At 36.3% G+C, this 14007-nt stretch overlaps 2 protein-coding genes across 2 annotated transcripts; one reads left to right on the forward strand and one right to left on the reverse strand.

Moving 5' to 3' along the window:
• The first annotated feature begins 5629 nt into the window (after positions 1 to 5629).
• LOC127622270 (kelch repeat and BTB domain-containing protein 11-like) lies at positions 5630 to 7393 on the forward strand. Its single transcript, XM_052096319.1, has one exon. The coding sequence runs from the start codon at positions 6019 to 6021 to the stop codon at positions 7108 to 7110; it is 1092 nt and encodes a 363-aa protein (XP_051952279.1). The 5' UTR covers positions 5630 to 6018; the 3' UTR covers positions 7111 to 7393.
• A 1734-nt stretch (positions 7394 to 9127) lies between these two features.
• Positions 9128 to 13926, reverse strand: ccr6a (chemokine (C-C motif) receptor 6a). Its single transcript, XM_052096318.1, has 2 exons — positions 13789 to 13926; positions 9128 to 12446 (listed from the first exon to the last, which is right to left on the reverse strand). The coding sequence occupies exon 2, from the start codon at positions 12431 to 12433 to the stop codon at positions 11306 to 11308; it is 1128 nt and encodes a 375-aa protein (XP_051952278.1). The 5' UTR covers positions 12434 to 12446; positions 13789 to 13926; the 3' UTR covers positions 9128 to 11305.
• Between the last annotated feature and the right edge of the window lie 81 nt (positions 13927 to 14007).

A 14007-nucleotide genomic window follows, 5' to 3' on the forward strand; every position in this document is an offset into this window, starting at 1 on the left:
TTAAGCTGGCTTGTGAAAGCCAACTTACTGAAATCCTATTTAAACTTATTATTATTATTAGTGGTGCTTGCCAAAGGCAAGGCATCACTATTGTTATTCGCCATACTTATTATTAGTGGTGCTTGCAAAGCATCACTATTGTAATCTCACATACTTATTTTTCTTATTATTATTAGTGGTGCTTGCAAAGCATCACTATTGTAATCTCACATACTTATTTTTCTTCTTATTATTATTTAGTGGTGCTTGCAAAGCATCACTATTGTAATCTCACATACTTATTTTTAGTGGTGCTTGCCAAAGGCAAGGCATCACTATTGTTATTCGCCATACTTATTATTAGTGGCGCTTGCCAAAGGCAAGGCATCACTATTGTTATTCGCCATACTTATTAGTGGTGCTTGCCAAAGGCAAGGCATCACTATTGTTATTCGCCATACTTATTATTATTATAATAATAATAATAATTATTCTTCCACACAAAAGTTCGGCGCGTAACTTGTCCCGCAGCTTTTGTCACACACCCCTGAGTGAGGCGTCAAATTATGCGGCCTATTGAGGAGAGGTGTGGAATGACTTTTATAGCTGATCGGGGTACGGTATTTGCCCCAGGGGCAAAAAAGCGGCCGAAAAAATCCCATAGACTTAACATTGCGACAAACTTTGACGAGTCACAGCTCCGAGCGAGAATTTCGCAGAAACGTGTGATTTGCCACATTTGAAGAGGCTGGCAGGCTCTGTAAGAGCATACCTCAATATGGGGTAAAAGTTGCACCCCTGGGGGGCAGGAGCTGCCCAAAGTTGCCCCATTGACTTACAATGGTGTAGGACGGCCCATGAAATGACATTGCATAGGGATATTGTATTGAACATAGCTCTGGATCACAGTGTCATAGAGACAAGGGGGTGGGCTCATTTTACTCAGACAACCAGTCAGTCTCTCGGGATCATTGTGAAGCTATCAAGCCACGCCCTAGCAACAATTTAAAGCACCTTAGCAACAAGTCCTATAGACTTCTAATGAAAGACATCAAAGGGATATCTCCGGATAGAAGTGTCATAGAAACACAAGGGTGGTCTCGTTTGACTCGGGACAACAAACAACCAATCATGAATCACCTCAACACTTCCTAGCCCCTCCCTAGCAACCATTGTCGAGCACCTTAGCAACCAAAATCCATAGAGGGATATCATCCATTCTGAATGTAACAGAGGCATGGGAGTTGGTTTATATCATTCATACTGACAAGCAGCCTTTGGAGTTTCATGATTGGCAGCTGCCAAGCCACTCCCTAGCAACTAAACAGAGTACCCTACCAACCGAGTAACAAAACACATATCTCTGCACCAGAAAATCAGAGAGACTACTGGGTTGATTTATTTCAATCAGGATGGCAAGGAGACTTGATAAGTATCACTATGGTAACTGCCTAGCAACCACATGGGGTTACCCTAGCAACAGAGTAACAAATCACATATCTCTGCATCAGAAAAAAGAAGAGACTTCCGGGTTGACTTATTTCAATCAGGATGGCAAGGAGACTTCATTAGTATCACTATGGTAACTGCCTAGCAACCAGATGGGGTTACCCTAGCAACCGAGTAACAAATCACATATCTCTGCATCAGAAAAACGTAGAGAATTCTGGGTTGACTTATTTCAATCAGGATGGCAAGGAGACTTGATTAGTATCACTATGGTAACTGCCTAGCAACCAGATGGGGTTACCCTAGCAACCGAGTAACAAATCACATGTCTCTGCACCAGAAAATAGTACAGACTTCTGGGTTGATTTATTTCAATCAGGATGGCAAGGAGACTTGATTAGTATCACTATTGTAATTGCCTAGCAACCAGATGGGGTTACCCTAGCAACCAACTAACAAATCACATATCTCTGCACCAGAAAATCAGAGAGACTTCTGGGTTGATTTATTTCAATCAGGATGGCAAGGAGACTTGATAAGTATCACTATGGTAACTACCTAGCAACCAGATGGGGTTACCCTAGCAACCAACTAACAAATCACATATCTCTGCATTACAAAAACGTACAGACTTCTGGGTTGGTTTATTTCAATCAGGATGGCAAAGATACTTGATTAGAATCACTATGGTAACTGCCTAGCAACAAGGAGGGGTTACCCTAGCAACCAAGAAACAAATCACATATCTCTGGATCAGAACATCGTACAGACTTCCGGGTTGACTGATTTTACTCAGGATAGCAAGAACACTTGATAAATATCACTATGGTAACTGCCTAGCAACCAGATGGGGGTACCCTATCAACCAAGTAAAAAAACACATATCTCAGCAGTTACAAAATGCTATTTGACGAGTTTTGCCACGGCAAGCACCACTCACATTTTCTTAAGGAAATGTACATTCTAGATTGTTTTTACTACCTAAATAAAAGTTAAGGAGTGAAATCCAGATCCTTATTTATTTTTTTATTACAAAACGGAGATCAAGATTTTTTTTGTATAAACGTTATTGTATAAACGTAATTCTGAAAATTATTTTATATTTCATCAATAAATACGCTGTAAGAATGCACTTTTTGGGTTGATTGTGCCTTTACTTTCCTCCAAAACTACACAGTAAAATTACCTGAAAATAATTACAGTAATAGTCAGCGTCACTCTGAACAGGAATATATTGAAAGAATGAGCAAACCTATGAAGGAACACTTTTTTATGAGTGCTTGAACATGGGACGTGGTGTAAATGCTAGAATGCAGTTTCATGATTGGGGTGTTTGCCTTTACTTTTCTCCAAAACTACACAGTAAAATGACTTGACAATAATTACAGTAATATTAAGAGTCACTCTGAACAGGAATATATTGAAAGAATGAGCATACCTATGAAGGAACACTTTTTATGAGTGTTTGAAAATGGGTCATGGTGTCAAGTGCTAGAATGCACTTTGATGATTGGGGTGAGTTTGCCTTTACTTTCCTCCAAAACTATACAGTAAAATAACTTGAAAATAATTACAGTAATATTAAGAGTCACTCTGAACAGGAATATATTGAAAGAATGAGCAAACCTATGAAGGAACACTTTTTATGAGTGTTTGAAAATGGGTCATGGTGTCAAGTGCAAGAATGCACTTTGATGATTGGGGTGAGTTTGCCTTTACTTTTCTCCAAAACTACACAGTAAAATTACCTTAAAATAATTACAGTAATAGTCAGAGTCACTCTGAACAGGAATATATTGAAAGAATGAGCAAACCTATGAAGGAACACTTTTTATGAGTGTTTGAACATGGGACATGGTGTAAGTGCAAGAATGCACTTTGATGATTGGGGTGAGTTTGCCTTTACTTTCCTCCAAAACTATACAGTAAAATAACTTGAAAATAATTACAGTAATATTAAGAGTCACTCTGAACAGGAATATATTGAAAGAATGAGCATACCTATGAAGGAACACTTTTTATGAGTGTTTGAAAATGGGTCATGGTGTCAAGTGCTAGAATGCACTTTGATGATTGGGGTGAGTTTGCCTTTACTTTTCTCCAAAACTACACAGTAAAATTACCTGAAAATAATTACAGTAATATTCAGAGTCACTCTGAACAGGAATATATTGAAAGAATGAGCAAACATATGAAGGAACACTTTTTATGAGTGTTTGAACATGGGTCATGGTGTCAAGTGCTACAATGCACTTTGATGATTGGGGTGAGTTTGCCTTTACTTTCCTCCAAAACTCTACAGTAAAATGACTTGAAAGTAATTACAGTAATATTAGGAGTCACTCTGAACAGGAATATATTGACAGAATGAGCAAACCTATGAAGGAACACTTTTTATGAGTGTTTGAACATGGGACATGGTGTAAGTGCAAGAATGCACTTTGATGATTGGGGTGAGTTTGCCTTTACTTTCCTCCAAAACTATACAGTAAAATGACTTGAAAGTAATTACAGTAATATTAGGAGTCACTCTGAACATGGATATATTGAAAGAATGAGCAAACCTATGAAGGAACACTTTTTATGAGTGTTTGAACATGGGACATGGTGTAAGTGCAAGAATGCACTTTGATGATTGGGGTGAGTTTGCCTTTACTTTCCTCCAAAACTATACAGTAAAATGACTTGAAAGTAATTACAGTAATATTAGGAGTCACTCTGAACAGGAATATATTGAAAGAATGAGCAAACCTATGAAGGAACACCTTTTATGAGTGTTTGAAAATGGGTCATGGTGTCAAGTGCAAGAATGCACTTTGATGATTGGGGTGAGTTTGCCTTTACTTTTCTCCAAAACTACACAGTAAAATTACCTGAAAATAATTACAGTAATAGTCAGAGTCACTCTGAACAGGAATATATTGAAAGAATGAGCAAACATATGAAGGAACACTTTTTATGAGTGTTTGAATATGGGTCATGGTGTAAGTGCAAGAATGCACTTTGATGATTGGGGTGAGTTTGCCTTTACTTTCCTCCAAAACTATACAGTAAAATGACTTGAAAGTAATTACAGTAATATTAGGAGTCACTCTGAACAGGAATATATTGAAAGAATGAGAAAACCTATGAAGGAACACTTTTTATGAGTGTTTGAACATGGGACATGGTGTAAGTGCAAGAATGCACTTTGATGATTGGGGTGAGTTTGCCTTTACTTTCCTCCAAAACTATACAGTAAAATGACTTGAAAGTAATTACAGTAATATTAGGAGTCACTCTGAACATGGATATATTGAAAGAATGAGCAAACCTTTGAAGGAACACTTTTTATGAGTGCTTGAACATGGGACATGGTGTAAGTGATAGAATGCACTTTGATGTGTGAGGTGAGTTTGCCTTTCCTCCAAAACTATACAGTAATATAACATTCTTGTATATATAAATTGTGTGTGTGTGTGTGTGTGTGTGTGCTTGTGTTTTAAATATCATTTGTGTTTCAAAAGCCTGTTGTATCATATTAATCATTTACATTAACATGAAAAAATTAAATAAATAAATAAACATTTATACATGATGTATAATAATTAAATGTATACTTTATATATACACAAACATTAAAATCAACAATACAAATGTAAAATAAATGTATGATAATTAACATCAATATTACAGATTTCATTAGCATTAATAAATATATTATAATAATTAATGTATACTATATATATATATATATATATATATATATATATATATATATATATATATATATATAAACATTAAAAATAAAAATGTACAAATATTAAGGATGTATGATAATTAAAATGAATATGAACATGAATAAATTATGTAATAATTAATGTTAATCATATTTAGGCATACAAACATTAAAATAGTAAAAAAAAAAAAATAATTATTTGTGTCCTAATAAGATGGAAAATAGCAGAAAATAGAGTCAAAAAATCAAGTTTGACCTCTTTCAGCACCCATACCGTAAGGACACGATTAGACGCACATACTAAAAAAAGATGTGCGGCTGGCTTGACCGTGTATTTTCAACGCGCGGCCCACTTGACCGCAGTGTCAGACTCGCAACAAGCTTCTTGTAACGCAATTTCCGCGCCCTCGGAGGAGGAGATATCTGCGCCTGTCACTTATTGTCCCTTTGTGGAAATCAAGCCACACTACGCGATAATGACCAGCGGCGGTCAGAGCACGCGATACGCGGCAAAATGATCCTACTGAGACTGAACGGATTGAGGCTGAGGGGCAGTTCAAGACGCAACAAATAGAACAGAGCGCATGTGTCTCGAGACGCGTTTTTAACGGTTGAAGTTACAATTTGACTTGACACGGAGTCTAAATACGCGGCGACTATGTCCGTCCAGCGTATATTTACATAGGAAAACAATTGAAAAATATGTTCGTTGTGAACGCCCCCTGAGGGAGCGTATTTTCCGTGGAAAACATTTTCAGAATTACATATGGAAAGAACTTTTTGAGTCTGGAGCAAGTGGACCTCTGAATATATAAGTAACTTTGTCACAATAAACAGGTGCGTCTCGACGACTGATATTAGGCTACATAACAATGTCCGAACAGATAACCATGGAAAACTGTTGGGAATACCTTTGCACCGCCAAAACTCAAAGACTCTGTGAGCTGGAAGCCAAGGTGTACACATTTCTGAGTGATAATTTCTTGCGCGTATTGCGTGAGTCCAGTGTCTATGGGCGTTTGACAAGAGCGGAAAGGGAGCTGATTTTGTCCTTGCGGATGAGGGGGAAGGAGTCTTTGATAGTGGCCGAAATTAACGACGTGTTTGAACGTGTTGGAAGCCGAGAGAGCAGCTCCATTGCGTCCTTGGATGAGAGATGTGGCATATACTATTACAGCAGTGATTATAAAGACTGGAAAATCCTGACCAAGATCCCTGAGGAGGTTAACACAAAAGGTTGCGGAATATGCACCATGTACAACTACCTATTCTTGGCAGGAGGAATTAAAGGACATGGAGACGCAAGTAGGGTGTCGGACCAAGTGTTCTGCTACAATCCAATGACCGACACCTGGAGTGAAATCAGACCCCTCCATCAGCCTCGGGCACAACTGAAACTAGTCTCAATTGACGGCTACCTTTACGCCATTGGCGGCGAGTGTCTTTTCACAGTGGAGAGATACGACCCTCGGATGGATAGGTGGAGTCCTGTTGCTCCACTACCCAAAGGAGCGTTTGCCGTGGCGCACGAAGCGACAACCTGTAACGGAGATCTGTACGTGTCAGGCGGATCCTTGTTTTATCGCCTTCTCAAGTATGACCTCAAGCGGGACGAGTGGCAAGAATGTCCTTACAACAACAGCAGGAAAAAATCTGCGGACATGCTGGCGTACAAAAACTTTATCTTTAGGTTTGATGTTAACCGTGAGCAGGGTGTCAACGTGTTCAAGTACAACGCGGTGCTGAAAATGTGGCAACAGTGCGCGTCCCTGCAGCAAGAAAACCTCGGTGCTTTCAAATGCGCACTCATGGACAGCTGCATCTTTTGTGTAACCAGATCACAACTATTGCAGTTCAGTGTGGAGGAGGGAAAGGAGCACTTTGTAAATGGATCATTCAAAGCGCCTTTAGAGGCCAGAGGTGTCCTGCATCCATTTACTTTGCACCTGCCAAACGATGAATAAATGGGGCGCAAACAAGTTTGCGTCAGAAATCTCTTGAGCCATACGGATGGGCCACATTTTATTACATGAAAATATGCTTTAAATATTTACATATCTATAACTTGAATTGGAGTGCTTTTCTGAATTATGAATGATATAAAATTTCCAATAAATAAAAAAAATAAAAAACAAACATGAAATGTTAGGCTAAACTAAATTAGAGAATCTTATAAGGTCCAAAAAGAGTTTTCTCTGAGTACATACTTGGTTATCAGGCTCCTTATCAGAGCAAGACTAAACTATATATTTTACATTTATGATTACAAATCACATAAAGTGCAATTGTCAGTTTTTAGTTATTAGGGTTTATGTGAAAATTGCATTAATCTGCAATCCTTTATTAATTTAAAATTCTATAATATTATAATTTATTATAATATTTAAGGATTACTCTAATTAGAGGATTACTGTAAAAAAAAACAAAAAAAAACATTTAAGTGTAAAAGTGAAATTGTAACCCTTAAAGGAATATTCTGGTTAATATTCCAAGTTAATCGACAGCAATTGTGGCATAACATTGATTACCACTATAATAATTTTTACTTGCCCCTCCTTTTCTTTATGAAATGCAAAACTCTGGGTTATATTGAATTAAGTCAACCCGTGAATGTAAAAATACCCACGTAAACAATATGCCTGTTAACTTGAATTTAGTGTTGACAAAAATTAACTTCCAAACCTTTTCTTATAGCCAATTTCGCAACTTCGTTGCCATGACAATGTAGTCAAAATATAACCTAAAGTGACTACAAAATGATGATTTAAACACTGAAACATTAATGTCATGTTAGTGCTTTTATTAAATTATAAGCTTGACATTTCTGCCTTTAAAACCAAACATTGGCCCCCTTTTACATCCATGTGCCTCTCTGTAACTTCTATCTTTGCCTTTTTTTTTGTTTTTTTTAAAGAAAAGTAGAGTAATCAACATATGCCACAAATGCTGTCAATTGAGCTTAACTTGTATTGAATATACCTTTAAGTCAGATTTATTTTATCAAATAATATATTTTGACTTGGAAAAAAAAAAAAAAAAATACTGGGGTTTTAAACATTTTTTTTTTTTTTTGGGTGCACTTAGTATGGGAGACTTCTGCATTACCATTTGACCTTTTTATGTAATTTAATTTCTTTGACTCATCTCTCGTTTCTAAATTACACCCTTCCTGTTGCCACATAGTAATTTAGCAACCACCAACAGACAAACGTTTGTGTTCACGCTAGTGTACAATAAATTGCGAAATAATGACATGGCATAGTTTGTCACTAAGATTTGTGGGAACCATCTTATATTTACCAATTTTATATAAATGTGACTTGATGCGGTCAACTGTGTTTCGTGATAGACAAGCCTCCAATTAGTGTCATTTGGCAGCTGATCATTCAGTGACAGAGTGAGTGCTGGGTACTCCACTGAGTAATGACTACCACTTCTTTACATGGTGTCAAAGAGAAAGCATTTTATGGGTCACAGGATCCTTTTAACCATAAAAATGGGGAAATTAGTATAATCTCTCTGAAATGTTATATTCATCCAGGTCATTACTCTACATTCCACATGACAAGCATTTATATTTCAGTTTCGTCACACAATGTAGACCATTGAGTTAAAAACTAAAATTAAAGTAAAATTACATTTAACAATCCTGCTTGCTGTCAGTACACTGCCTTTTTTTATTCAGGGCAATATTCATAATTTTCTTTTAATTTCTTTTCTTTTTCTGCATACAACTCTGGAGCAAAGTGTTTGTCGTACAAAAGCGTATATCAAATGTTCTATTTTTAAAAAATGGTGCCCTGAAATTTCAGGTTGACAACTTGAGCAATAAACGTTTACACAGGGAAAACTGTATTTGTGTTAGTTCAATATTTTTTAGTTTTGAAGACAGTGCTGAAATGTTTGTTTGGCAAGTGTGAATCAAACACACAAATAAAGTGCACTTAATGATGGATGTGTGCAAATGATCATGTCACTGTAATTGCATTTGTCCTCTGTGAACTGTAACATTTATCTATTTAAAATAACAGAAAAAAAAATCTGTATTATTTTTTATTGAGCTTCCTTCATAAATATCAGATATTTCACTATGCTTATTTATTGAAGAGCAAAAGGTAATCAAATTCTAGAATTACAAATAATTAAAGACAAAGTGCATAAGGTATGGCAAACCTCTGTGTGTAACTTATTCTGTCTTCTAACAATAATGGGGAAGTTATCAAGTCCCTTTCATAAGGAAGTTATCAAGTCCCTTTCATGGCATGTCAATCCAATCGGTGGCCATCTTGGTAATGCTTCAGGGCAACTATTTGATATAGATAGAAGTGGCACATAAGTACAGTTTCAATCTGCTTGAATGGGGAAGACCGAAATCTCCAAAATGGTTAGTCAAGTTTACAATCAAAGAACATATTTCAAATCTGCAGTAAAACTTGACAATGATAAAATTAATTCTTCTACTTTAGCTCAAATCACAAAAAAATTAATTTCATTACATTCTTGATATAACTGTCTGTATCTGAAAAATATACCTTTTACCTGTAAAACAGGACTTCCTTTTCTACACCCACCATATTGGCCGTTCCAATTTCTCCAATTCATTTAACACAATTGAACTGTATTAAAAGTACAAATGTATACAATACATTTAATACAAAAATGTACACTCACCGAGTACTTTATTAACACTACGGTCCTAATAAAGTGCCAGACATGGTCTTCTGCTGTTGTAGCCCATTTGCCTCAAGGTTCGATATGCTGTGCATTCTGAGATGCTATTCTCCTCACTATAATTGTACAGAGTGGTTATTTCAGTTACTATGGCCTTTCTGTCAGCTCAAACCAGTCTGGCCATTCTCTGTGGACCGCTCTCATTGACAAGACGTTGTTCCTAATAAGGTGCTCAGTGGGTGTATGTTTTGCAATTTAAAAATACATAAATACATTTGTGAGGAGTTTCAAAACAACCATGCCAAAATTATTGCAGAATGTTAACCAGGTCAAAAATCCAATTATTCATGTATTATTGCAGCACAGGCTTAAACCTTTAGGGGGTTAACAAATTTGGTATTACATAATGGTCTCAGCAGACTCAACTGATTCATTTGGGCATGGGTACATAAGCAGCAGCACTGGTTCTAATTTCACTATTTGCTTATTTTTTATTATTATTCTGCATTATTTATTAGAAAAAAAATACAACATGAAAATTCTATATACAACAATTAAAAAGTACACAAAGAAGACTGCATTAGTACTACATACTGTGCACTTCCATTGCAAAATTAATTCCTATAGCCTACCTTTTACATAGTTAATGGTCAGTCTAGTTTCTTCTCTGATGTTTACACACTTTTGTTTAGATAATCAATGTAATAGACCTTATTCACAACAGCTCCATCTTTGATATTGACTAATAACAAGACTGTGAGGTACAGATTGTACTGTCTCTTCAATGAGTTGTAAAGTTGTTAAGTGTTTTTGGATAATTCTGCTGATGAGAAATTGAAAAAAAATATAATTCCAAGAAATCATAGACAATAAAGTCAAGACAACACAAGTTGTTGAAAATTAGAGGTGATCTAGGAGCTTTTGATAGCTTTATACAATGCATATAATTGAAGAGACGGTAAGTCTATCCCTTTCCTAAGTCTCCTTTTCATTACCATCTAGAATCAAAGATGGCGCTACTGTAAATAAAGTCTATAGGTTTCATTTCTCAGTCAAATATATTGAAGTCCTACATTTTTGCAAAAGATGTTCTCTGGACACTGAACTCAAATGCAGTAACACAAGTTGTGTCCAAAACCTAAAAAATGCCTCCTTCATAGGTAATAAGCAGAGGTAGAACGGCATCAAGGCACATCCAAACATCATGTGGTCGATTTTTGAAGGCTGCTTAAAGGTGTCCAATTTTGTGCATGCAGTCTGGCAGTTGATGGAAATTTGTTTTGTTTTTTATATCGCATAGCTCAATATCTATTGAATTCTAGTCATTACATATTTATTTGGTAATATCTAAAGATCACTTGCATTTGTTCCAGATCATTAGACATCATGTTATGGTGCTTTAGAAGCCTTATTGACTGGGCAGCAAGGGTATCTGCCTAAGGTTTTGGACATAGCCAAAATGTAATGCTTGTCTTATCCTGCAGCCTATTACATTGTAAATGAAGTGCCATTGTCATTTGTTAAGCCATCTACAGACCGCCGTGAAGAAATGTACATTTCAGTGGTAACACGTAAGGACCGCCGTGCTGACATGTAGTTCTTCCCCAAGCACCAGATGTCCTGTAAGATCTTTTGGAAATGGTTTCTGAAGTTCACCCCAATGAAGGCATACAGCAAGGGGTTGAGACAAGAGTGCAGGTAGGCCAGACTTTTCGTGATGATCATGGTCAACTCTACAGCTTCCACATGGCTGCATTCCTGCTCATTGAACATGTTGATGGTGTAATATAACAGTGCTATATTGTAAGGCATGTGGCAGGCCACAAACACAAACACCACAGTGAGGACCACACGCACTGCTTTGTGTCTTTGAAAGTTCTTTGCTCGAAGTAGGGTGGCGATGACACTGGAGTAGCAGAAACCCATGATCAGCAATGGTAAGCAGAAACCCACTGCTATCTGAGAGCTTGGCACCATGGTTTTCATCCTGCGTGCCGTTTCGTTCGAATGAAATAGAAAAAAGCACTCATATGGGGTATTGCTGTCCTGTGTGCTGTTAAATAGGCTGGATTCAACATGGTCGGGCTGATAACGTTCATAAAAGAAGAAGGTGGGAAGGGACAGGACCAAGGCCAGTAACCAGACAGCTGCGCAGATGAGACGGCTGTAAAGCAGGGTGCTAGAACGCAGCCGGTACGACCGGCGGGCCTGCACGATTGCGAGGTAGCGGTCTCCACTAATGCAAGCTAGGAGCAACATGCCGCTATACAAGTTGACGCTGTAGACACAACGCAACAGCTTGCAGGACCAGTTACCCATGGCCCAGTCATGCTGTTCACTATAGATGATCAAAGGCAGAGCCACCACAAACAGGATATCAGCTATTGCAACGTTCAACAGGTACACATCCGTCATGGACTTGGTTCGCTTGTAGAGGGCATACGTCAAAATCACCAAGGTGTTGCCGATAAAACCAACAATGCAAATTATGGGGTGAATGAATAACTGGAGGAAGTTGTCAATCTTTTGTCTGTGTTTCAGAGTACACGGCTCCACAAAATCATCATAAATGGCTAGTAATTCTTCTTCAGTAACGTTATAATCAAATTGACTCATTTTTCTTTTGACACTGTAAAGAGAGAAAAAAAAAATGAATTTATAAGGGGACAGCAGTTAAATAATACAACTTTACATCAGAGCTCACATCAATATACCATCTAAATGAAATCTTAAGTACAATGTTAAATGTTAATATTCAACCAGGATAGTGGGTTCAGATAATAAGTCAATAACTTTCATGGAAAATATCAAAATGACATAACAGCAATGTAACAAACAATAAAACTATAACAGTAATGAGTGTTGGGTGTAATCCCATGACAAAGTAATTACTGTAATAAAAATTACATTCAATTAAAGTAATTATTTTAGGTGCATTACTTGGGATACACATATTTCTAAAATAATATTATTAATGTATAATACAGTATTTGTGACAGTAGAAGGATGTACAACAGTGAACAAGAAATATAGACATTATTTTGAATCCGTTGAGTGGAAAACATTTCTATGAAAAGTTTTAGAAAGTAATTCAAGTCATTATTAATTTGTAGTGGATTACTTTTTTTTTTTTTAACAAGAATGCTCTTGTTGTTTCTCCTAAGAATTTAAAAGGACATAATGCCACAAACAGTATCAGTTTGTGTCATCATTTTTTAATTACTTTATAATATTCAGGGTCATATTTTTTTATTACATAATGTAGTACAAATGCTTATATATATATAAAATCTCTCTCTCTCACACACATGTTGATTTGTACTTTGTAGACATTTAACCTTTCCAAAAAGAGGAAATCTGCAAAAAATCAGGTCACCAAAAGATACAACACAAATGACCTATTTATTTGGCCTTAAGTCCTGAAGATGATGTTTGCCAAGCAACAGTGTGTGCTTTTCTTATTCATCCAAATCACGTAAACATGCACATTTGTGGCAAAAGACAGTTTAAATGAGAAAATAAAATAATTTTGGTATTTTTTCCAGAATTATAACTAGCAAAATAATTACACATATCTGAAATAAACAATATTGAATTGTTTAAAATGTCCTTCATGTCTTTGCTAGTTTATGTGCATAATTGATCATTTGCCTTATTTTTGGACAGCAATATATCATTACTTTCACTAAAGGGCAATGAGCTCAAATGTTTTTTTATTAAACTATTTGAACTTAGAATAAGTACAGATACTGCACAGTAAAACTTTTTAAATTGAAATATATTTAAAAATGGATTAAAGTTTTTTTTTTTTTTACAAAAGCTAATAAAGCAACATATATTTCAGTCTTGAATATATTAATTTAATATGGCTATGTATTAAAAAAAAAAAAAAAGGCACACATTTTCTCACCGTTTCCAACAAAAAATTGAATATGGCTTGTGACTTAAGTAGAAAAACAGAAGTGACTTACCGGTCTTGAAACAAACAAGTCTTCTGGAATGCAGTGTAAGAATTCTGAGCTTCAGACGAGGAAAGACAGCTGGGTAAGGCACTGCTACAGAATAAGAATGATAAATATTCAACCTGTATACCAGAAGGAACTGTCTCACTGCTGCTTAAAGAGTGTTGTATAAAAGCATGGTGTAGGTGTGTCTAAGAGACACGTCTACCACAGTAGCTGGTTTCATAT

This window comes from Xyrauchen texanus, chromosome 28 (assembly GCF_025860055.1).
Source record: "Xyrauchen texanus isolate HMW12.3.18 chromosome 28, RBS_HiC_50CHRs, whole genome shotgun sequence".
NCBI lineage: Eukaryota > Metazoa > Chordata > Actinopteri > Cypriniformes > Catostomidae > Xyrauchen > Xyrauchen texanus.